General features: G+C 38.3%; 1 protein-coding gene across 4 annotated transcripts in view; it reads left to right on the top strand.

Moving 5' to 3' along the window:
• LOC124413125 (protein groucho-like) overlaps positions 1-24,897 on the top strand; it is a 95,817-nt gene that overhangs the window by 31,047 nt on the left and 39,873 nt on the right. For 3 of the 4 annotated variants that reach the window (XM_046893500.1, XM_046893499.1, XM_046893498.1), the window contains exons 3-4: positions 3,322-3,385; positions 12,297-12,341. In XM_046893500.1, the coding sequence (XP_046749456.1) occupies positions 3,322-3,385; positions 12,297-12,341 (109 nt within the window). The remainder of the gene's footprint in view (positions 1-3,321; positions 3,386-12,296; positions 12,342-24,897) is intronic. The other variant, XM_046893501.1, reaches the window with a different exon arrangement.

Genomic DNA, 24,897 nt, shown 5'->3' with positions numbered 1-24,897 from the left:
GCCAGTGTGGACACTTTCTCAAAGGATTCGTACCGCTTCCCGTCTGGAAATACTCTTGTCTATTGGACGTGAAATAGATCGTTTGATACAGAACAAAACTCTCTCTCTATCTCTCTTTCTCTCTCCAATGGTTATCTCGAGTGATGAATGAATTCTTCTTACCGTCCATTCCTTTCTTTTTTCTCTTTTTGCCACAGTTGTATCGGAACAAATTTTTCTCTGCTGTGTTTAGGACATATATATGTATGATATAATTATTATTACATGCATCGGCACAACGATGTGGACTGTCGATGCTAAAAATTAATTCGATGCAATTCAAAAAGCCTGTTGATGACGAATATAACATTTGTAAAATTTATTTATGAATACTAGTTTCGTAGGAGTTATATTATTTATGATTAATAGACATGTTATTTTTTTACTATTTGAAAATTCATTTTCCTTTAGTCGATCCCTCGCAATGCTATAGTAGAAATAGACAATAGTGAAAAAATTTTGAATACATTACTTTTGCACGCTGAAACTTCTTCATTTGTAATCCTTATTGAACTCTCTTAGTTCACGCAAATCTATTTCACAGAACCAATGGAAGTATGAAATGGGGAGTCAAAATTTTAGCAAAGAAAAACTTTTTGACACCCCAAAGTTGTGATGACAATACACAGAATTCAATTTTTTGTACAACTTCCTACTTCGAATATACTCAAATTTTCAGTGGTGTAAAATGGGATCGTTACACTGGATGTGAAATTTTTTTTTATACGTTGGGTAATATATAACTTCAACGGCTGTTTAACGGTATCATCAACGCGAATTTAGAAGTCTGGGTTTTATTTATCACAATAAAAAACCTTAAATGTTTGAGATGAATGTTTACATCGTAAGAAAATCATTGTAGATTCTTGTAAAAAAACAATTTTCATTCATTATTAGCCTGAGAAAGAGGCATCGGTAATCGGGAAAACCATAAAATGGTCTTGTTTTACATCAAGTATTTCCTGATAAGAAAGCAAAATTCGACTGAAATAAAGAGCTGCTAGCAAACGAAATGAGTGGAAAAGCTAGTCCACGAAGTCAAGTGGATGTCTTGGTCGATTTTGACATTGACATATATATCTCCAAATATCCAAGTTCACGTATCTCAAACGCAAAAAGGGTTTAATAGTTACATCTTATACGCAAATCTGAACAAAAACACTCCAATATATTTCCAGTTGATGCAGAAATAAAGAAATGGCATGAATTTTACAAATTTACTATTGCGATTTCGTAGAATCCATGTAATTTTTTTATTTCTCCATCAAATGAAAATTTACTGCAGTGTTTTTGTTCAGTTTTGCATAGAGAATGGGGCTGTTATACCTTTTTTGCGATTGAGATACGTGGACTTGGATATTCAGAGACTATATGTGTTAACGTAGAAATCGACCAGGGCATAAGACTTAAGACTTTATACCGGCAACAAAATACAAAAGTTGAACGAAATGAAAATATGTGCAATATGCACGGATAGAAGAAAGTAAACATTATGCGAATACACGCGAAAAAAAACGATTAATCTAACTTTTTCTCCTCAAACAGCCTAAAGTTGGAGTGCGAGAAATTGGCCAGTGAGAAAATTGAAATTCAGAGGCATTACGTTATGGTAAGCTGCCTCGAAAAAGACACACACATTCAACCCTGCATTGCTCATATATTCAAAGAAATACATTATACTGATTCGTATGCGTGACTCCGTCTTTTCGAGTGAGTACTATTATGGTAACGTGGCGAAACATGGTTCCGGACCTTTCTGCATCATACATTATCCGTAAAAATAAATGCTGAGTGGATTCTTTAGTTTATTCAAACATTTATTGTTGGTTCTTTCTGACCACGGAGCTTTTACCATCATAGAGTCCAGTTATGCATATACCTATTCAAGTTTGTCATTTCACGTAAGTACATGTAACTGCATTCTCAACCATTCACAAACAGAAAAGTGTGTTTTTTTTCTGTCACTCGTTAAAAATTACTACCAAGACGTAACATGAAAAAAATAATTCAACGACGCGAAGATTTCTTTCGATGTGATTAAAAGCGAATGCTCACAATTAGAGAAAACGGAGTCCGCAATTGTATTCTTTTATATACATATATACACGGATGAGAGGTTAATCACTTCTGAAGTCCGGTGTGCACGTTGCTCAAAGTCATTTGAAGTCACCCGAAGTCAGTGAAGTCACTTGAAGTTTGTGAAGTAAGTGAAACCAGTGGAGACACTTGGAGTCATTTAGAGTCAATTGACTTGATGAAGTCTTTTGAAGTCTTGCAATCATGAAGTCAGGTGTACGGTCAATGGACGCAGTGGTTAACCCCTCGCCTAAGGATAATGTATTAAGCTCGTAGCCTCTAACTACATATTATTGCCGCACACGTAAAACGCATAACTACACTCACTACGACATACGGTTCGTGTTTAATGCCGGACACTAACACTGGCCGTGATAATATTTGTTCTCGCATCGTGGCTGCACTAATCGTGTGTTTAACCGCTTGGCTGTCCTCTCCCGTGTTATTATACTATACCAAGCTAAATAGTACCGCGACCCGACAAAAGCGCCAACGACCAAGTGATTTAATGTATAATTCTTCATCTCTAATCTTTTTTTCTACCTGATTTTAATTTATTTTTTTATCTTTCTTTTCGCCCCCCTTTTCATCTCTACTGTTCCGCCAACTTATTTTATACACGTGACGCTACTCCATGATTTATCGGAGTGACCGAAGTTGCGGTTCACGTTGTTCTCTTGGTCGCGTAGGCGCTACTCCTCATAGAGATCCTGTGTCCCATGCCTTTTCCAAAGCTCGTAAAACGATAGAGAGCAGAAAAGTTTAAGTAGAGAAAAAGGAAAGGAACAATTATTAGACGAACATTACGTTAAATAAATGCGACGACAACGCCTACCTATAATCAATCATTACGAAATAATAACTGCAGCGTATACATAATTTTCGGTTGATCATTTCGAGTGATTGGATTGATAATTTGTTTTGTTTTTTATTTTTTTATTTCTACGTGCAGTAGGATCTCTCTAAGTGCCCGCCCCGAAGTATTAGATTTTTTGCCAACTTTCGAAGAATTTTTTTGGTAACTCTGCAACTTATAGGGCTCCTACTGCACAGATACATCATACAAATGACTGTGTTTTTTAGTTGGGCGTTGTTCTCTCGCTATATACATATGTACTACAAATATATATAGCTTTTGAATGTCGCCTGCAGTAGGGTATACTAATGTCCAGCTTACACGTGCAATTTCCTGCTTGTTCTGTCCAGTATTAAATTGGAGCTGGAGAAACTCGCCCAGGAGAAGACGGAGATGCAGCGCCACTACGTTATGGTGAGTTTAGCGCGAATGGATTCCAATAGCTACTTTTTTTTTAATGATTTTAACAAACGGTATAAAGTATAATAATCGAGGCGATAAATTTAAACATTCGTAAAAATATAGTTCTATCTATACTTAGAATTAAATATACCGGGATTTTTTTATCAGATAAGAAATTTTTTCCGTACATACATCTCTCGAATATTTTTCATTCTTCATTTGTAATGCTAATATGGAAAACGATACTGTAATTTTTTTCGAATTCATAAACCTAACCGTTTCAAAAGAACGTTTTATTACTTTTTTTTTAGTAAAATTTGAAATTTAATTCATTAAATGAAGTTCGTGAGGTTAATGTAATAAATAGAAAAATTAATTACGTAAGTTATGTAGAAATTATCTAGTAATTTTTCCAGTTTCTGAAGTTTCAGTACGTTCTGATGTTGGGCGAAAAAAGAAACTAAAAGTTGTCAATTCATATTGGTAAAATTTTTTGTTCGTTTATTGTTGCCAATGTTTTTTCTCTTTGCCATTGCCAAACACATCTACGGGGTTGTATTATACACCTATAAATTTGTACAGATGAATAGCATCGCATCTTTGAAACGGTTCGGTTTTTGATTTCGAGGAAAATAGTTTTACAGGAAGTTTCTTAAAGTAGTATAACAAACCGTTCAATTCAAGCAGAAATATGCAAGCTTTGAATGAAAAAATTGAGTCGGTTAATAAAATGTCTTGTAATATACGCACTCATGGGCTTATTTCTGAAGCACGGTAGTATTGGTGTATATCCACTGTTTGAAGTACGACGAAGAAGGAAAAAGGAAAATGTGTTTTTTTTACCCGTAACGTTCCTCGATTGTAGAAATTTCAACTTTCAGAGATAAGCCCGTGCGTATCTTTTACACTAGATAGTCGATACCGAACGTAGCTATAAAATGGTATAAAGGGCAAAATGGTGGTGACAGGAAGTAGACGATACCCTCTCAAGCATCACAGTATTATAAGCGCAGATCTTGGAAAGTGTGTACAGTGTACGTACCAAATACCCGGCACTGTAAAAGAGCTGATTGCGAAAAGAAAAAAGAAAAAAGAAAAAATGGATCCTTGTACCAGCTCGCCTGCAAGCATCTAAACGGATGAGGGGCTCTCCTGACCGTATCCGTTTAGCTCACAAAGACTCGGTCCGGATCATTACTCGACTAAAAGTCGTCTCGGTTCTTCCTCCATTCGTCGTCGAGCACCTTATTTTCCTCGCGTCTTTCGCAAACGGGTTCAATCGTCGTTATGGCTGTGTTATATACTGGCGAGGAAACTGCTTGTTTTCGAGATCTAGGCTAGGCTGGGTGACGCTATACACGTATACTATGGAACAACGATTCGCAGACACTGCTGCCGCAACATTAACCTTTTACGAGGCTTTCAAATAATTGCCTCTCTCTACCTAAGATTTTACGACTCGTTGAAGAAGCAGAGGAAATGGTCGCTGCGACCTCAAGTATCCGTTCTGAACTGGCGTATATAAGAGCGAAACGGCGGTGGGAGTGGGAGACTCTGCTGTGTTTTTCAATCTTGCCAAAGTTGAAGCAGTTTCCGCAACTTTGAACGGTAGACGGTGCCTCCGGTTCCGGATACCCGCCCCTTGGTATTCTTCTCGAACGAGTTAAAATCCCGAATCGCTTTACGGTTGGCGACTCCATACATTTCAGACTATTCTCTAGACTGAGCACCTTGTCTGAAAACCCAAGGATTGTGGCCGCCGGTTGAGGATGTTTTCCTCGCACGGTTCCTCCGTGGAGTCGGTAATTATACCGAGACCGGAAAATTATAAGCAAAACGATCGCAATGTTAGCAACCAAGTGCATCAAACTTGTTATAAATAGGATTACTCGGCAAGACTGGCGAGTGAGATTCTCTGGTAGCATTAGTTTTCTCTTAGGATTAGCAAGATTTTGCACTTTTAGCTGTTGGCTTCAGCTTCGCTTGACTTGATCCGAATACGGCGCGCTGTCCAATTCACACCTTTCATTGAAAAGTTACTTGAAGTTATATTCCATAACCTTTGTTCAAATTATGAATAAAAATTTTCAGTTTTCAGTTACGAAATTTACGGTCCAAACGTGTCAAACTTTTTATAATTAGGAAAATGCAGTTCAGATGTGTTCTCGTAATTCTATAAAAATATAGGGGGCTCAAGGTATTGCACAAAATTTTGTTAATTCTGGCTGTGAGTTTCAGTCTTGCAATTTCTTGCAACAGATCGATGCAGATGAAATGGCAATGCACCATCGCTCTTAGCTACTACAATTTGAACAATTTTCATTAACCAAAAAATACCTATACGTGATGCTTTTCATTAATAATTAGAAAGCTATCACACTTTTTGGACAATTATCTCTTTTAGCATAAATTGTAAAAGGAGAATCTGAGTTTTCTCAATTAACGTAGATTCTTGGAATCGTATAAAATCAGCTGAAATTTATAAGATTTTTGAAATCACACGAAGTATTCTGAAATCCTTGGAAACCCTGTCAAATCTGTGAAAATCTTTTGAAATCAAATAAAATATTGTAAAACCATTTGAAATCTCTAAAATAACATTAAATTCTTGGAATATCTATGAAATCTTATGAAATCCTTCCGATTGTATAAAAAATCTCTGAAGTCATATGAAATGTTTCAAATCGAACAGTCGTTAGTGTACCAAAACACAAATTGATGAAGAGTGGTTAATCCCTCGATTCGTAGCCTCTTTTATCCCCCAGTCAAATACACCCAGTGAAGAGATGCGGGGTTGATTCTGATATATATCACGATTGCTTCTTCCGCAAGGAAATCTTCCAACCTTCCAACCTCAACAGTTCACGGGGATGTCAGCGTATCTATGGACCGGTTGTAGCTCCTCGTTCTTACATACCAACCAACACGTCGCGATACCAACGCGATAAGATCTTTTCCCCTCTCAGCGCCGTCGGCTTCCCCTGTATCGCATTCCCTCTCTCTCTCCCTAGTTTTCTTTCTTCGTCTTCATTTCAACCAAAACGACGATGAATCCATTACTTTTATGCTTTGGCTTACGAGATCAGATATTGATCTTGATTGGTATCGTTATATGGAGAAGGTTGTTTTAACTCGCACAGCAGCGTCACGACGCTGTCAGGTGCTCTCCCTCTCTAATTTCTTCGCCAATTTCTTTTGGGCGTACAACTTTCTATCCGATAATCTTTCAACCACTCTGGTTTCTCTTCTTTTTCGTTCTGCTACAATTGGATTATTGCTCACATGATTACAGTAATTCGAGTACATACGACTAGGGATGAAAGCACCATTTCACGGTTTTCTCTGTCTTCAACTGTACATTCTATTTTGTTATTCTTTGTTTGTTCAAGTTTGTCAAGTACGGTTACCGCCCGTGGTAAATGGAATTCATTATGTTTTTTCTATACCCAAGTTATCGTCCATCAATTTTTTCAAATCACTACTGACACGGTATAAGTCTCAAAACCAAATTGCCTCATGGTTATCCGTAGAGAACACGCTGTCCCATAATGATTGTAAAGAAACCGCCTGTTTCTCTCTCTCTCTTTCTCCCCTTCTCTCGCTCTATCTACAACTCGGAAATAGCTTAAGTACACGGGGTGGGTTACTATCTTGAACGGAGAAGGAAGATCTTGACGGAGGCCATTTTCGAACGGATGATTAACAGTCCGTCTTGATGGCCGCGGCGGCGAGGGGAGTCCATTAATTAAAAGCCAATTACTTTGAGGAGACGAGAGTCAAACAGAGGAGGAAGAGGACGAGGACAAGCTAAGAAGCGAAGCGAAACGGAGCGACGAAAGGAGAGGAGAAGAGGCGGGGGTTCGGTACAAGATCTTGGGCAAGAGTATATATATCCTTCAAGTGCCGGTAATGTTTAGAACTCTTAATAGCCAGCGCTTCTACATAAGTTATTTGGTTCTTGCTTGATTAATGAGTCAGTTTCTCTCGGTCGTTTCATATTAAATATTCAGTGTTAATTATTATCATCCGTCACTCCCTCGTGCCCCTTTTGTATAGTCCTTCACAATCGCGCGTTACGTCGCTTCGCGTTTCGCTCCTGTACCTACTTCAGATATTATTGTACCGTGTTGAGAAGACAATGAAACGGTTTTGGATACCCAATACGGTTATTTGTCCCTACAAAGCAATAAGTTTTTACTTTAGGCTGGTATTTCTTTACTATTACAATATAATAGAAAATTTAAACCGCGAGCATGAAAAATTATTCTACTAGAAATTTTACAAACAAACAAATTGAAGTACATTTTGCAATACTTGAAGTGTCCTTTGTGTTAACTAATTTTTATTTCTTATCGTTTTTATTCAAATTTCACACTCAATTATCGAATCTGTGTTTTTGTACGAATTTGAAATCAAACAGGCTTCGATACTTTTCTCGTATTATACAAATACCGGTTTCAGGACAAGATGGTTTAGTCGAATTAGCGTGTCACAGTGTCCGCCCTTATTTTCCTTGAAGAACCCTCCGTGTCCCCGGAGGGAACAACGTAACGCAGCATCTATCTAGCTAAATAAACAAAAGTTAGTAGCGTGGATGGATTAATGTATCAGGATTGCATCCCCACGGTGTTGAACTAATTTAGCGAAATAAGATTATAGGGATTTGAAGGAGGGTGCGACACTAATCAATTAGCAAAACGTGACTTATTTCTTTAGTTAATTACGAGATTGTTAAAATTAATATGGTGATAAAAAAATATTCAGATCGGTAAATGCGTAATTTGGAGAAAAGTTGTAGTTTTTAAATAATTTTTTGTCACCAAGTTGACCGTTGAAGCATTTCCAAATAGCTTAACTAGAATTTTCGTTGGTCTACTTACGCGAGAGATTCTTGGCGCACATCATACCTATTATACTCTAGTTCGCGTCGGATTACGGTGCGGCAGATGGCGCCACCTGAGCCGGCCGTCTCGCGTGCAGAGTGCATCGGAGAGCCAGGAAGAGTATCGTCAGGGCATTTACACATCCTCGATGTGTGCATGGGTAGTAAAACAGGCGTTACACGATGCCTCCTTCTCCGCAGAGAAGAGGCGGCAGGCAGGCGTGGAGGGCGTACCGACGTACGCTGTCGCGTTATGGTCGTTAAGCAATAAAACCTGTTTACTGCGGCAGGACGATAGAGGTGGAGGTGCAGTTGAAAGCCGGAAAAGTGGAGACGAGGAACGCGGAACAACGCAGTGACGCTAGCTCGTACGCACAGGCTACAACCGACCCTAAACGCTCGGTCGGTATGGCTGCAGAGCTGCGTAAACCCCGGTCGTAAAATCGGATGGTACAGGGCCTCGAGAGTCCCTAGGGGAAAACTCGCTCGTCTCTCTTTCGCACTCTCCTCTAGCCGAGGGAGATCTTCAGATGCGATATTTCCTCCTCGCGCGATGCGACACTTTGGGTTATACATATATCCGTATGCAACGTGAAAGCTGCCTCCGACAGACTCGCGAATGGGTATAACTACCTTCCGGAATGATCGCCCGAGCTGCGAAACTGCAACGCACATAAAACGGCACCGCAGATGTGATGTGGTCATTTGATTCCACGACTGTATCGTGGGGAGAGTATGCATGGTGTGTCTAGGAGTGCAGCTTTTATTTCCAAAGTATCTCTCTCATGCTGCACTGAACTTAAGTAAGATGTGTACCAACGCCGCCAAAATACCCTAGATCGGTGGTGATTAATTTTTCTGACGTTGAACCTGCGCGGGGAAAAATGAGCGGGACTTTGAATAACTCACGTCAGCAGGGTAGTCTTCGACAGAAAAATAATTCCCTAACAATATAGGGATTTTTTTTTTTTGACAGTTGGTACATATCTCACTTAAAGGCTTTCACCTCGAAGACATTTGACAGCGTGCCTTGCAAGTATGCTAGGATTTGATATTGTGGATTGTGCCTGCTACCGGTGCGAAAAAAATTATGGTTCACTTACCATGGTAGGAGGTATATGGCTATTGTAAAAATCATGAAGATGAAACTAGCAGCCAGAGTTAGTAGCCAAACGTGTCAAACTTTTTGGAAATCGATAAATGCGGTTCCGTTTTATTCTCGTAATTCTATAAAAGCATTGGAGGTTTAAGGTATTTTATGAAATTTTGATTTTCGGACTTCACTTATAGGCATGTGCGAAAGAACAGTAAAATGTTTAGCTGGTAATTCTGGCTACCAGCTTTAGTCTCGTGAAAAAGTCATCAGAGTTTCGAGTGTTTTTTTTTTTCCACATTTCGAATCTTTTCGATAAAAAGGGCAAACGGCTTCTTTCCATTTTTTGTGGCAATGCTCGACTGATAACTTTTCTAATTCGCGATTTGCCATGGATTACTGGCTTCTTTGCTTCGAAGATTTATCCAGTCTTGCATGGTTATCGGTAAAAATGGATCGTCGATCACTCGCTTTTGTTTCTGATAGATAAGTTTATCAAAATTTTAAGCTCTTCCACACTCAACATTTCATTTCCTATAGTTTCTACATGAAATCCTCGTAAAAGCCATATCCAAAAAATTACCCTGGCGTGTAAAATGGATTCGTTACCAATTAGATTGTCGCAGAACGGTTTAAAGCTGAGAACCCCTGGCCATGGAATTAGTTGAGCGCTTGATAGCTCTGGCTTGTTACACACGATGTAGGTACCTATGTTCTCAGCTGCAGAAGCGGAGAAATCGGTCTGTCGTATTTTTATTTTACCTTATTCGGTTGCGCTTGTGTATCTTATTTTCTTCCTCGTTTTCTCGTTCCTTTCTTCTTAGTCTCGCCTCTTTCCAATTTAGTACCGCACCAAAGGCAAACTCATCGCTCCGTTGCTTCCAATCGACCAACGCTACCAACTTTAAAATGTCGGATTGGCACGGCAAAAATGTTGACACAACGACACAAATCGTCCGATTAAATTGAGGATGTACAGCATTCTCTCTTTTCACAGCCTTCTGGGAATTAAAATTGGGGAAAATTTTTTATCCCCCCAGGTTAAGCGGAAACACGAAACACTGAAACACTCTCGACGTTTGTATGAAAATACATTTTCCGCTGGCGGACAAACGGAAATTGGTAGATTGTTTGCCCGATATTATTGAATTTTCTTTTGTTGATTCACAAGACGTGGAATGTTGAAAGAAATTCTTCCAAGACTGCATCATTGCTGGCTAGAAAAATCTATTTTTTCTCGTTGAATATAAGCAACCCATCCGACGAGTTGACATGTCAAATTTGCAGCGTTCTGCTGCCATCGATCGAGAAGAAAACCGGCGACGGAATTTCGTCACGTATTTCGAATCCAACTGCACGTTTCGTCGCTTCGCGACGCGGGGCGGCTTCCAGGGCGGATATTCTGCCTGCCATACGTTTCCAATTTAAATATCACCATTCTCTTCGTCGTTGTTCGTCGTTCCGTACATGCACGTGTATACATACCTAGGTATAATGCACACACGTATAGCTGGACGAGCAATGCCAGACGGACGTTAATCGCGTAACCGAAGCTGCCCGCGGCTGTCTCTAGATTGCCTCCGTCCGTTCACCCGGGAAAATTGGCATCGATAGAAATCATTCTCCCTGCGGAGATGCACCCGAGTGTATATGTATACGTCATACACATGCACATGTTTTCGTATATCAAGTGTATAACTCGAGGTTACACACAGACCGGCGAAATTACCACGACGGCTGATCCCTAAGAAATTGAATCCCGATGCAGGATCGAGGAGATCAGGAGAGCCCAATCTTATAGTTGAATGAATTCACTTTCGATGCTTGAGAGATGGTTTATTGTGTATCGAAGCATTGAAATGGAAGTAAGATATTCAGAGGGAACCGGTACTGTTTAGTAATTACAGCTTAATATCACTTATCATACGTATTGGACAGTCGATTACACATGCATACCGTGTAATCGAGTCGACTATTAAAGTCGATGATTTCCAGGACTCTGGGACGTCCGAGTCTCTTTGGCTGCATTTGCTTTCGTTGTTATCGTAACGTGATGTTGAGAAAAGCATGGTTTAACCGCGTTGAAATCTATCTATAATGCTCACTCATCACAGTAATCTTTTAAATTGTTTCAATCTGGGAGTCCGCCATAGCATGAAGGTTCCGGTTGGGTAAAATGAGGTTGGTTGCTCACAAATTGGTCGCCTTTACTATTTGTTATTATGCGACAGTTGTACTACGAGCATTTATAAAATTATTGTATTCGTCAACTGCCAAGATCTTTTTCAAAGTATAGAATTATGTTGGAATTATGGACAAAAGCTTTAATAACGATGTGTTTCATTTGAAATCTCTTTAAAAACGGTTAAGGGTTTAGTAACTGAAACAATTTTTTTCCAGTTGTTTGCTGTACGATGATCGTAGTAAATACCGGTGCAATATTGTAAAAACAAGTATTAATAATGACAGCGTGAAATTAAGTGCTTCAGTGACTTTCTGGAACATTGCTTCTGTATTTTTAAATAGATCTTCGCAGCCTACTGACGTAATAATTTGCCATGTCATGATAAAATCAACGAAAAGTAGCGATTTTTGAGTAACCAAGCTGCATAACGATACCTTCTCAACATTAATAGCGAAGAATTAACTAAAGACTACTGTGTATTATTGATGAGACTTATGACACAAATGTTTACCCATCACTCTGGCTAACCCAGCATGCCGTGCACGCCATTTATAATAATATGCGTGTACCATGCGCGCAATGCATGCAAAAATATTCGCTGTTCTCTGAATGAGATTGCATGATGAATACGTACGTTATACATTTATACACACAGTTACACACTAGCTTGAGACTTTTCATGGGTGTTTGTCTGTATAATATTTTCTCCACTTCTGATATAACAGATGAATATTATGCTAATATTATTATTCTTAATTTACAGTACTACGAGATGTCCTACGGATTGAACGTCGAAATGCACAAACAGGTGAGATATATATATATATATATATATATATAAATTTTCATACACCTATGACACACGTTGTAATATGGATTTTATTCCTGTCTTATTGAAAATTTCAATTAATTTCCTCATGGTTTACCTACTACATGTTTTTATTTTTTTTTTGTATTGAAAATTCTTTGGTAAACAATCGAACCACGAGAGAAAAAAATATATACGTTTACACGTACTTGTAATACATTGAAATAAGCAAATGTGTATTACGAGGGGGGTTTTAGATAGGTATACAAATAAAGTGTTGAAAATATTGGGGTCTAACCGAGAGACACTGAGATGGACAAACGATGATCCGTCGCTTATAGTTTGGCCTCTTCGTTGACGACGTCGTCGTCGTCTTCGTCGTCGTCGTGAGTACATATATATTTTAATCGAGTACCACTCAAAACTTCCAAGCACGTTTCGCTCGAGTCTGTATACGTAACCATATATATGGTATCACGATCCGCGTTTCTGTTTACACAAGCGTATATGCTTAAGATTGTATGGGACGAGTGAAACTTGGAAAAAACGCTGCGACAAAATACTGACCGTAAAATAATTGTTTGTTATCCACTTAGGTCGATTTTACTGGAGAATTGGTTATTGATTTTTGATGCGTCATTTGAATTTCTACGAAAATAAATTCTAATGATTTATAATAATGCGAAACGCCATTGCAGGTATACATACCCATAATATTACAGATACCTATAAGGAAAGTTATAAATATAAGAATTCCTATACGTCGAATAAAGAAAGTTGGAGGCTCGTTGAATGCATATGGATTTGGCACTTTGAATAATTACGAGGTTGTGAAAGAATTTTTTTTCTACTCTGAAGAATATTTGGATTGATTGAGATCAAAAGATACAGGCTACAGTGTTGAAGTTTTTTTTTTTTTTTTTTTTAGGGCTTATAGAGTTTTGGTGCTTAAGAAAAATCGGCAACATTTTTTTGCTAAGCAGAAACCTAGCAGTATTTTATTAAATTCTGCAAGAATTAAATCAGAATAAAGACACGTAGAAAGAGAAGAGTATGATTTTGAGAATGATGATTAAGATCTGGAAAGAATCTCGTAAGCTCAAGACTTTGTGCTCTGTATATATAAATTACAATTTCTATTGGAAGGACGTTTTTCGTGAATTTAATGTCAGAGGTAAAGTATTCAAATAGCCTTAAAAATCCCAGAGAATTAGGAAGCTTTTTCCTTTTATTTCGGTGAAATAAAGTAGTACATATGTACACGTCTGTATAAGAATAAGGAAGGGCAAAAAAGGGAGATAAAGAAAGGTACATAGGTATGCGGGGTACTGAATGTAAACGTAACCATGGCGATGGTGGTTGGGTCGGGCGGAAGGTAACGTCATTTCATCTTCTCAGCCAACACTTGGCTAACTTCACCGGGAAAAGCCAATAGGGTTTAATTCTAAATAAAAAGACGGGATCAGGGATGGTAAGGAGAGGGCTGGCGCAGCTCGCGCGTCTCTTTCCCGGATTAAGGCGAATTATCCCTCCGGGAGTCGTAGGCATTGAATAAATATGTAAACAAGCTAATAATATGCAAATAAGACAGCGGGATGTTTAATTGGATAAAACGGTGGGGAAAAAAAGAAGGAAAACGAAACAAATGAAAAAACAGGAAAAATAAGGCAAAACACAGGAGTTCTCTGCCGAATGAAAATCATGGAAAAGCGTACGAGTACCTTCCTGTAATACAGTGTAATGTTTTTTGTGCGACCCTGCAGAGGAGCTGTATCAGTGGAATTATCCTGGAGGATTCGCGTTCGAGGACGAGTGACGTGTAGGTGTATTACACATATCGAGGGGCAACGATGAAACTTAGCTAGCTGATTGCAAGTGTGACCGAGTGCGCGTGCGCAAGACAAGGCAGTAATGGCGCCCGCAAGACAGGCTCGCCAACTTGGTAGAAATTGGGAATCGAATGTCAAACTCTCCCTTGTCAAGTGGTGAATTGAAATTATGTTTTTGTATCGACTCGTAGCAGTAGTTAGTCGTCGTTTAGCTGACGGTAACAGTTGACCAAGCCTTTCCGGATTCTGACATCGACTATTTGAGATCTGTTTAACCTTAAAAAAACATTGCATCAACTACGTTACCCTACCTTCAGAAACCACGTTGGAGAGCTGAAGCTTGAGGTGACTAGCCTGCATGAAAACCCGACAAAGTTCGCGCATGTGCAATAGAACTCTGGATCTGTTAAATTTCACCGTTTCCTCTCGGTCCGTATATGTACATACAGTCGACGCAGCTTAAAATCGAATTGAAATTCACGGTACGAGAGACGAAACTCTGACGTTGGCATGAGAACGAGACTGAAATAAAAGAAATTCACATAGAGGAGGAGAGAGGGAGAAAAAGAAATGAGAAAGTAAAAATTGCGTTCACAAAGGGGCAGGATCCGAAGTGCACAGGTTAATTTGAATATAGACGACCATCATCCGGGGCCGTTATATTCATTTTGGAGTCTTCTCTTCCTTCGCTGCCCCCCCGGGATGGATATACGGTAGTTCGGAAGCTTTTCCCTGATCCTGCGGAGCCGTCGACGCTTTGAGATTTAGAATTTCCACTTGAGACTCGAGTAAGCTTCTCGGATATGGATTGGCAGCTATGGAGGTGGAGGCGAAGGGAGACACGGTTCGGGGACATACTATCCTCTGCACATATTGCATTCTCGGCTATATGGATGATCGCGAGCAGCCCCTTCCTTTCTTTGCTTTTCTTTCAATCCGCCATCTCGCACATACCTAATACCGCTCCATACTCATTTCCGCGAAATTATATCACTCGCACCCACCCACTGCAGTATGACGCTCTTTTACCTCACCGTCTGCATGTGGCGAGGTTAGGTACTCGGTGTTATTTGCTCATTTTAAAATCATAACGCCATCGTCACGTTGAATGGGTTATGTCACATAATTACCAAGCGTCAACTTGTCCGACAAGGGTGTAGAATTGATAAGGTTCTCTGTCCTAACTATACCGATAGCTTATTATTTTCTAACCTAACTTGCGGTGCTTATATAAAAACGCGTTGTACACATCGAAAACGCGGGGATGCGAAACTACTATACCGCTGAAGCGATCAGAGTCAAACTTGGGCAGTTAATGCCTTATTTTGGCAAAAAGTGGAGCGTCTTTTTACTTTTTCAAAATTTGGAAAAAAAATTTACAGATTGGTTACCACCCACAAAAATTGGTCAAATTTTCACAGTTGCTCTGAATGGATCGAACTATCCGGTATGATGCCACTCGGCGGTGTTGAAACACACATTTTGAGCTCAGTCCCATGAGATTTGATGGTGAAATGACGAAATGGCAGGTGATCTGGTTTTCGATTATGAAGAACACCGAAATCTCATTTTGGCGACGTTTGTTACCGACTTTTCACGCATGCCGGTAATTTTTTACCGACATTACACGCATACATTACCGGCATGCGCGTAATGTCGGTAACAAATGTCGCCAAAATGAGATTTCGGTGTTCTTCGTAATCGAAAACCAGATCAGCTGCCATTTCGTCATTTCACTATCAAATCTCATGGGACTGAGCTCAAAATCTGTGTTTTAACACCGCCGAGTGGCATCGTACCGGATAGTTCGATCCATTCAGTGCAACTGTGAAAATGTGACCGATTTCTGTGGGTGGTAACCAATCTGCAAAATTTTTTTTCCAAATTTTGAAAAAGTAAAAAGACGCTCCACTTTTTACCAAAATAAGGTATTAACTGCCCAAGTTTCACTCTGATCGCTTGAGCGGTATAGCAGTTTTGCATCCCCGCGTTTTCGAGGTGTACAACGCGTCTTTATAAGCACCTTAACCTTCAAGCAGTCTTTGTAGAAACGATTTTTCAAACTATCACGTAACTAAAGAAATTACGTTTTTCCCTATCTTGAAACACAGGAAAAAACATATCTACATTCAATCTACAAATAGATACATTCATATACATGAATTACATATACCTACACAAAAGGACAAAACGGAGGGTGTGTAACCGATTGAAATATTCGAGGCAAAGGTTGGATGGTGGAAGGAAAGAGTGGCGTAGTGTCGGGAACCGCCTTTCGCGGGTGCGAGAGGAAAAATAAAAGAGCGGTTAAACACAATAATTTGGACCCCGAAGGAGGAGCGCACCGCGTTCTGGTCCCCTGGAGCAAATTATAGGAGGGTCAAGAGGAGGGGCGGCGGGGAGGGGGGGAGGGGAGAGGCTTTCATTTCTCGTCCCCTGTTCCTCGTTCCACCTTCTCTTCCTTTTTCGTTATCCGTTTTTCGTTACGCGCCTCGGTACCGAAGAGGAGGAGAAGTCAAGGGGATAAATAGCCAACCCTCTCCGCCTTCTCTAATTCTCGCAGCTCTCGCTCTCGCCTCATTCGTTTTCCACCCCTTTTCCTCTCTTTTTTCTTTTCCGCCCCCTCAACCGACGTGCTACGAATAATTCCCATGCTTATTGAATATTTAGCAGCCGTTGCCAACCCGATTTCATTTTTTTCTTCTCCCTTTTATTCTTCTTCTTTTATTTCTACTTCTCTCCAACCGGATACGGGATTCAAATCGTAAATCGGACCGCGTGTCGGATAATACTGAGATACACTGCGATGAACTGTGCCTATGTTTTTTATCGCTGGCAATGAGAGAAGACGTGCATACCTACCTGCGTATGTACATAGTAACTATATGCTGTATAGATAGCTATATAACTATGTAATATATGTATATCCAGATATTTTTACTTTAGCTTTGTTGTAGCGTGAAATCGAATTTCTACAATTTGCAGCCGTAAAATTGCTGATTAAACGTCCGAATACACACTTATGTGTACTCAATACATGTATGCACCTGTAACTCTTCTGTAAATTGTTGAATTGATCCTGAGTAAAAAATCTAGACTTCGTCATCATGGTGTTACAGAATCATTTTGTAATTACATTTCTGAATCTAGTTTGTTATTTAATTATCGGTTTATTTGTCCGTAATTATTTCTGGATCTCTCTCGGAAATAAGTAAAAGTTGATTAACCTGAAACCGTCAATTAAACTTACTTCAGTTTTGATTTTATACATTTTACTACAGTCACAATAATTGATGCTTTTCTTACGAGAAAGTTGACGAAAAGAATATAAAGCAACAGTGTAGCAAATTAGTTTGCTCGTTGGTAAAGTGGTTAATAAGAATTGAAGAAATAACTGTAATTTGTACAGTGTTTTGTTAAATTTTTATATTATATAAAAAAAACGAATTTAACCTGATAGTCTTGCCGAAGGCTGTGAATCAAATCCAGTCATTTGTAAATTAAAACACGTTCAAGAAAAGAATGAAAAGGAAAAAAAGTGATGTACAAAATGAATAAATGAAAAAAGGATTATTGCTTTTATTTGTTCGTGCGGGAAGTTAGTACGGCGAGACTTTTTATGCAATGTAATTTCTGCTTTGTTTTCATCGTGTACTCGTTGCCGAAGTACAAATCACCGACCTTTATAATTATAAATTCATCGTTTAATTTTTATTCACCGAATAAGCATTAACGACGTGTTTCATACGTTAGATGAATGGACTTGATGCATAAATTAGATAACTCCAGGGGCTACAGGTATATTTAAAAATAATATCCTCGTGATTTGTTTAGTATGCACGGAGAGAAAAACTTTCAGGCTTTAGTTACCGTAAAAATATCGTAATCGTTACGATCCGAATCGATTTTCCTTACGATTATTAGTATTTCGTAAAAATTTTGATGTCTTACCAAAAAACACTTGATGAACTTCACGAAAAATATGATGTTTTATGTTTTTGAGCCATTATTTTGTGATAAAATATAAAAAAAATTGTAAAAGTCATCATATACCATATGAGGTTGAATATAACCTTGAATAACTTTTAAACGAGTCGACTTGGCGATAAATCATATCAGACCTTTTTTGTAGATCGTTCAATTTCCTACAAGAATATGTATTGATTTCTACAACAAGCTAATTCGTTAGAACGCTATAAAATTCCAAATACAAAAGAGAAAAAAAAAACTTCCCGTGTTATTTTAATGGAAAAGCAAAAATCACGAAGAAAGCACCTTTTAATATTAATATTAAGAGCTCAAACTTTACCAAAATTTTTTTTCCTCATATTGAACGATATTTTTACAGTAACTAAAGAAAAAAAAATCTAGTTAGTGGCATGTAGTTAAAAATGTCAACTGGTGTGCCAGATTCAAGTAAACGCGATATTTTTACAATTCATGAGACTCGCGGGTGGTTCTCTTAGACAACATGGTATGGCTGTCATACCTTAATAAATGGTTGATCAGAAATAACAGCGATCAAGTTTCTATCTACTTTGTAAGGTGTCATTCGTATAATAGTATATCAACGTTTCAACACTACGTATGTATGTGTGTATGATATACCGTGTTACGCACGCGAGGGACAGTGACGATAAAAATCGAACGATTCGAGGCAGCACAAATTTGTATACCATGTATACACAGGTATATGAGGTATTCCACGTTAACTCCACGTAAAGGATTGACCATGGAATTTTTTAATTTGACCAAACTTTTTTTGCGTGATGGTATCAATTCTGACAATCCTCCAAAATATTGTTTGTTTTAATCTTTATTGCCGGTTTTTAACCATGCTCGCCATTGGTTAGGGAAAACCGGGAAGTCAGGGTATTCGAAAAACGGTCGGCAAAATGAGAAAAAAGTCGAAGAATTTTTTGGCGGTAGGAAGAGACAAAAGAACAAAGCTTCGTTACATAAAAGATCATAAACTGTTCTTAAATATCGATTGATTCTGAGCTGTGGTTCCCATTTTAGTCATGGAAAAATTATAACTCGGTTAGGGAATTTGATAGACTATTTTTAATAGCCATTTTATCAGTTTTTGAATTTTGTAAATCGATTTCAAAGATAACCCAATTGACTTTGAAAATCTGGAAATGAAAGTCTTCCGTTGTCAATTTGAAAACTCTTGCATACATTTCAGAGCGAAAGTACGATTTTCACTTTTTATCACTTATGATAATGAGGAAAAAGTGTTGGGTTGGGTCGTAAATAAATTTTTCGAATTTAAACGAATCTCTACATTTTTAGACCTCTTGTACATACAAACAGGTGCTTACAAAAATATCGATTTCTCTTGTCGGTCTGTCTCGGCAACAGCTGACAATAAATCTAAAAGTTTTAAATTCATAGACTCTATATTCAAATGATGGGTGTGCAAAATTTCGCAATGGTATGGTTTGCTAATTGGTATGCTTTTGTTTATTTGTCAAATATCAATTTTTGACAAATTCCCGCAATGAATTATAAATGAATTGATTTGTGAAGTAATAAAGAATACCGCAAAAATACTATCTTAACAGCTTGATTCTTTTTATTTTCCTGGATTTTCTATTTTTAAACAAATATTTTACGGGATACAGCCCGGAATGTGTTATCGTAATATCACCTCCAATCTAGATACTCAACGTCACGAGCTACTGACTCTTTCACTTTCAGCATTTTCGACCTCGTGACAGGTGACTGAGTACATAATCTCAAAATAACATCTGTCAAAATAAATTTTTAAACAAATTTATGATTAAAAGAAAGAAAAATAATATGGCGAAAGTAAATAAACTTTTATTCTAAAATTCATGCAAGAGTTTTCAAATTGGAACCTAAATATTTCCAATTTCGGTCTTATCAGTATCAATTGGGTAGTCATTGAATTCACTGTGAGTTTAACAATCAAGCGACTACAATAAAATCAGGTAATACATTTATTTCTTCTCTCTCAAATTGTTTACAGGATTGTTAGATGTTACATTGCTACAGAAAAAATCTTTGGTAAAGATAAAAATATTGTGATTAATCGTTCACCGAGTTGACACGGGATACCCCATACGCACGTATATAGCACATGCTTTGCTACTCACATCCATACTGTGTGTATATATTTATTCGAGGCGCGACAGTCCCCACTCCCCCCCCCCCCCCCCCCCCCCCCCTTGTCGCGGGCTTATAGATGATTATTCATTATAATATTATTGGCATTCGGTCGAGCGTGTCGCGTGCGCGCATAAATGTTTGGGGAATCGGGAGTCGTGTCCTAGTTGTGTACATATATGTATATGCATCATGCAGTGGCAGCTACTGACGATGAATTCGTGTGTAAATACCTACTATGTATAGTCGTCACTCGTCAAACATCGGACGGTGGCTCTGCGCAGCAATCTGCAGTTTGGTATTTGGACCTTTGCTGATCGGCCGACGACGCGTAGGTGTTTAATCTGGGGGTGCATCTCTGGAACGGATAAAAACCCCGTTTCCCTTTCAAATTTTTTTTTTTTTTTTTTTTAATCTGGTTTCCCGAACAGAAGATTCGAAAATTAGCGTGCTAGATGTTAGAGGTATGAATGCGAAATATCTACTAACACCGAATGATTCGATTTGTTTTGTTTTCGCGTTTTTGCGCTATGCTTAGTTTATAAAATTATTGAGGTAATTCTTCTGACTAATCTTGCAGAACTGCAAACTGATTTATTGATTTTCTTGGCTCATTTTTTAGTCTAATATCACGTGTTTTTATAAGTATTTGTAATATTCATCGATAATCCATTCATTGAACTTCCACATAATTGTCCAAGAACCTTAATTCGTATCTCGAATTTGTTTCACGCGGGTGTAAAGCAAGAAAAACGAAAGAAATAAAATTGTACACGTTAAAAATCATGAGAAGTTGAAAAATCGGTTTAAAAAACTGGCTGGAAATTAAATCATAGATATAACGATTCTGCAGGGTCTTCTTGATATGTCATACGATAACAATAAAGAGAAAAAGAGAAAATGCTTTGGCTATGAGTGAACGCGAAAAGGATATATCCTCGTCAAGTGGGCTTCATGAATATATCCGCTGCAGAGTCGCGCAGGTTGGTTGGTAAGGGGTTGTCGCGGGATTGGGGATTATATATTTTTTTACCCGGTTCACCCCCCCTTCCCACCCCCAATCTCTTTCTCCTCCTCCTCCTCCTCCCCTCCTCCATTTCCCCTCTTCATTTTTTTCTGTCTGTTTTTACTCTCAGTTTGTTTTTTTTTTCATCAGTTTATTCTGTCTGCACTCGACTCTGAGCCGCAGCGTCCGATCGACGGTGCGGCTGCTTGCGTCGGGATGTTGGCAAAGAGGGTGGAAAGGGATGGGGACTAAACGTACGATCCGAATAAAAAACAGAGGAGAAAAAAATTTGCTATCGGAAAAATCTAGCGGTGCAGCAGGCTGCTGCTGCTGCTGCTGCTGTACCGCGGGTATAACGCATTGCCTCTGTGGGAGGGAGACCCTGGCCGACCTGGATGGCAGCCATGGTCGTCGACCTGCTGTGGTACATGCCGGATTAAAAACAGAGGAACAAAAAACCTTCTCCCTCAATTCCGCGTAAATATGTACAAAACGCTGGCGGGTCAACACCGGACGTTTTCTATGTGAATCCAGTTTGATGGTATCATCACTTTGCTTATATTCTTGGCATGTGCGTTGGATTCGTTCGTCAGCCGGTGATTCCACAGGGGTTCGCGTTACATTCGAATTCGAAAAATCTGCAACAGTAATAGTATAATTCAAGTGAATATTGGAACACGTCGCGACTCAGCCTGATAATATTTTCAAATGCTTCTTCGAACAAAATTGCTAGACATAGATATATGATTTTTGGGACTTTTATGTGGAGCTCGTAGAAGGCTTGAAAACTCTTCAACATAATTTTCTGCTATCTGTAAGAGTTTAACCAGCGTTCGCATGAGTGTGTGATCCGGTTCCAATTTGACTTACGAATATCGTTATATCTCTAAACTATTTTGCTGGTTGTCACGAAATAGAGTCTAAAATCTCGTCAGACGTTGTAGCTATCCACAACAAAAATAAAAATCAAAATCGGTTCAGTAGTTCTGGAATTATATGCGAACTTAGGGTAGTCCTTATATGGGGTTAAAAAAAAATTCATGGTGAAACCTGTCAAATCAGTTTCAAATGATGAAAAAAAATTTCCCAATTTTTTCAGATTTTTATTTCATTCCCCCAGTCTCCCTATTTGAACAGGAAGTTCCAAATTGTTCATAAATACGCTCATTCACTAATATTTCGTACGTAATTTTATTTCAAGGTTTTTCGTAGGCAAAAAAATCTATATTCTCGAATATTCAGTGAGATTCATCTTCTTTTTAGTGAAAGATAAAAAATCATAAATGCGATATTCCATGAGAAACATGTGCTAAATTAATTCGTTTTTTTCTACATGACAAGTTATCAGATTAAGCAAAAGAATCATCTCAATATCTGCATGTCATCGACTGTGATATTACGTAGTGTTGACATATGGGTTATTCCATTACAATGCTAGTATTTTGTGTTAATTTTTTCCCCAGATTATGTCTGAATGACAAAACTGTTTCTTTTTTGACTGAAAAGATGATGAATCTCAATGAATATTCGAGAATATGATTTTTTTTCTTACGAATAACTTTTAAATAAAATTTTATACGAAATATAGGGAATGAGCATATTTTTGAATAACGTTAATCTTCCCGTTAAAATAGGAGACTAGAAGATTGAAATAAAAATCTGTGAAACTTGAGCAATTTTTTTTCCACCATTTGGAAACGATTTGACAGGTTCCATCACGATTCTTTTTTTGTTTTTATCCCCATATAACGACCACCCTGATGTAGACATATGGATAGACAGCTGAAATTTATATATATATTAGGGTGATTCAAATGAATTTTTTTTTTTTCGAAAAAAAGTGGTAGTGAAAAAACGATTTGAAATGACGAAAAAATAATGCCTGCACGCGGAAAAAATTCTTACTCAAGATTTAGAGGTCGCGCAAGTCGATTTTATGTATTTATTTAAGGTTTTTTTTTCGTAAAATTTAGATAATATCATAATTGCCAGTGTAAATATATATTTTACGAAAAAACCACTTATCTTGTTCTTTGTTCTTGTTCTTGTTAAATTTGACATAATCCAGTATTTTATGAGATATTTCTCGGAAACGCATTTTTTTAAAAGAAATAAATTAAACTTACCGAATATATTTGACAAATATATTCGGTAAGTTTAATTTATTTCTTTTAAAAAAATGCGTTTCCGAGAACTTGCGCGACCTCTAAATCTTGAGTAAGAATTTTTTCCGCGTGCAGGCATTATTTTTTCGTCATTTCAAATCGTTTTTTCACTACCACTTTTTTTTTACAAATATATTCGGTAAGTTTAATTTATTTCTTTTAAAAAAATGCGTTTCCGAGAACTTGCGCGACCTCTAAATCTTGAGTAAGAATTTTTTCCGCGTGCAGGCATTATTTTTTCGTCATTTCAAATCGTTTTTTCACTACCACTTTTTTTTTACAAATATATTCGGTAAGTTTAATTTATTTCTTTTAAAAAAATGCGTTTCCGAGAACTTGCGCGACCTCTAAATCTTGAGTAAGAATTTTTTCCGCGTGCAGGCATTATTTTTTCGTCATTTCAAATCGTTTTTTCACTACCACTTTTTTTCGAAAAAAAAAAAATTCATTTGAATCACCCTAATATATATACATATTTAATTAGCTATAAAACTTCCGTTTTAAACTTCGCGTTTGCTTTCAGTCGAGAACTAAAATTTAATCCAAAAATTTGATCATCCTGTTTGTTGACCGATAGCGTTTAAAACATATCAATACCAGGTACATATTATGTACGTGAAAGCGAGTCGTTGAAAAAATATAATCCGTGGTACGAATGCCACATCGTTGAATTTGAGGACTTGGGCCCCAGGATCAGCTTTGAATGTCACGCATTATATACATATATAGTCAAGTATACTTTAAGATAAGGTTTAAAACGAAGTCTAAAGCCATTTTCCTGCGGTAGTAGGTATTACAGGTATAGATACCGCACGTATATATATATTGGCAAGAAAGCGAAGCTGAGCGACATTACACTAACATCCGGGGACATAATCGTCCCGGCAACATCCAGCATGGCTTCTCCCGTGCATTTCCGGAGGGACTTGAGCCTCCGACAGCGCGTTCAGCTCTCCTCCTTCCCACCCCCATCCCCATCTCCATCCCCATCCCCGTCACGGCGCAGCACCGGTGACTAGTAGTAACAGTGAGGCAGTAATACCACCAGTAATACCAACAGCACCGATAGTAACACTAGCGTGGCCGACAAGACACGGCGTACTAACCGGCAAAGGTATAAGCTAAGGTAACTACTACTGCAATGGCAGTTCACTTTTATCACTTTTATGACTTTTACGAGTTTCACCCCATGGGAGCTAACCCTGGGTCGTCGGAGATGGCTTATCGTTCTTCTTAATACGCTCCCATCCTCCTTTCCTTCATCCGGCGCTTTCATCCTACTCCCGGATACTCGGGCGTCTCTTCATCCCCACGATATCCACACACCTTGACGAGACTAGCGCTCATGGGTGTAGCCGCTATTTTATTTATGCCCTGGCGGTGTTAGCGTTATGTGTGGGGGCGAGGGTGTCACTGGAAACGGA

The sequence above is a fragment of the Diprion similis genome, chromosome 12 (genome assembly GCF_021155765.1).
Source record: "Diprion similis isolate iyDipSimi1 chromosome 12, iyDipSimi1.1, whole genome shotgun sequence".
NCBI lineage: Eukaryota > Metazoa > Arthropoda > Insecta > Hymenoptera > Diprionidae > Diprion > Diprion similis.
The sequence above is the reverse complement of the archived record's forward strand: the minus strand, read 5'-3'. Positions and strand labels throughout refer to the sequence as shown.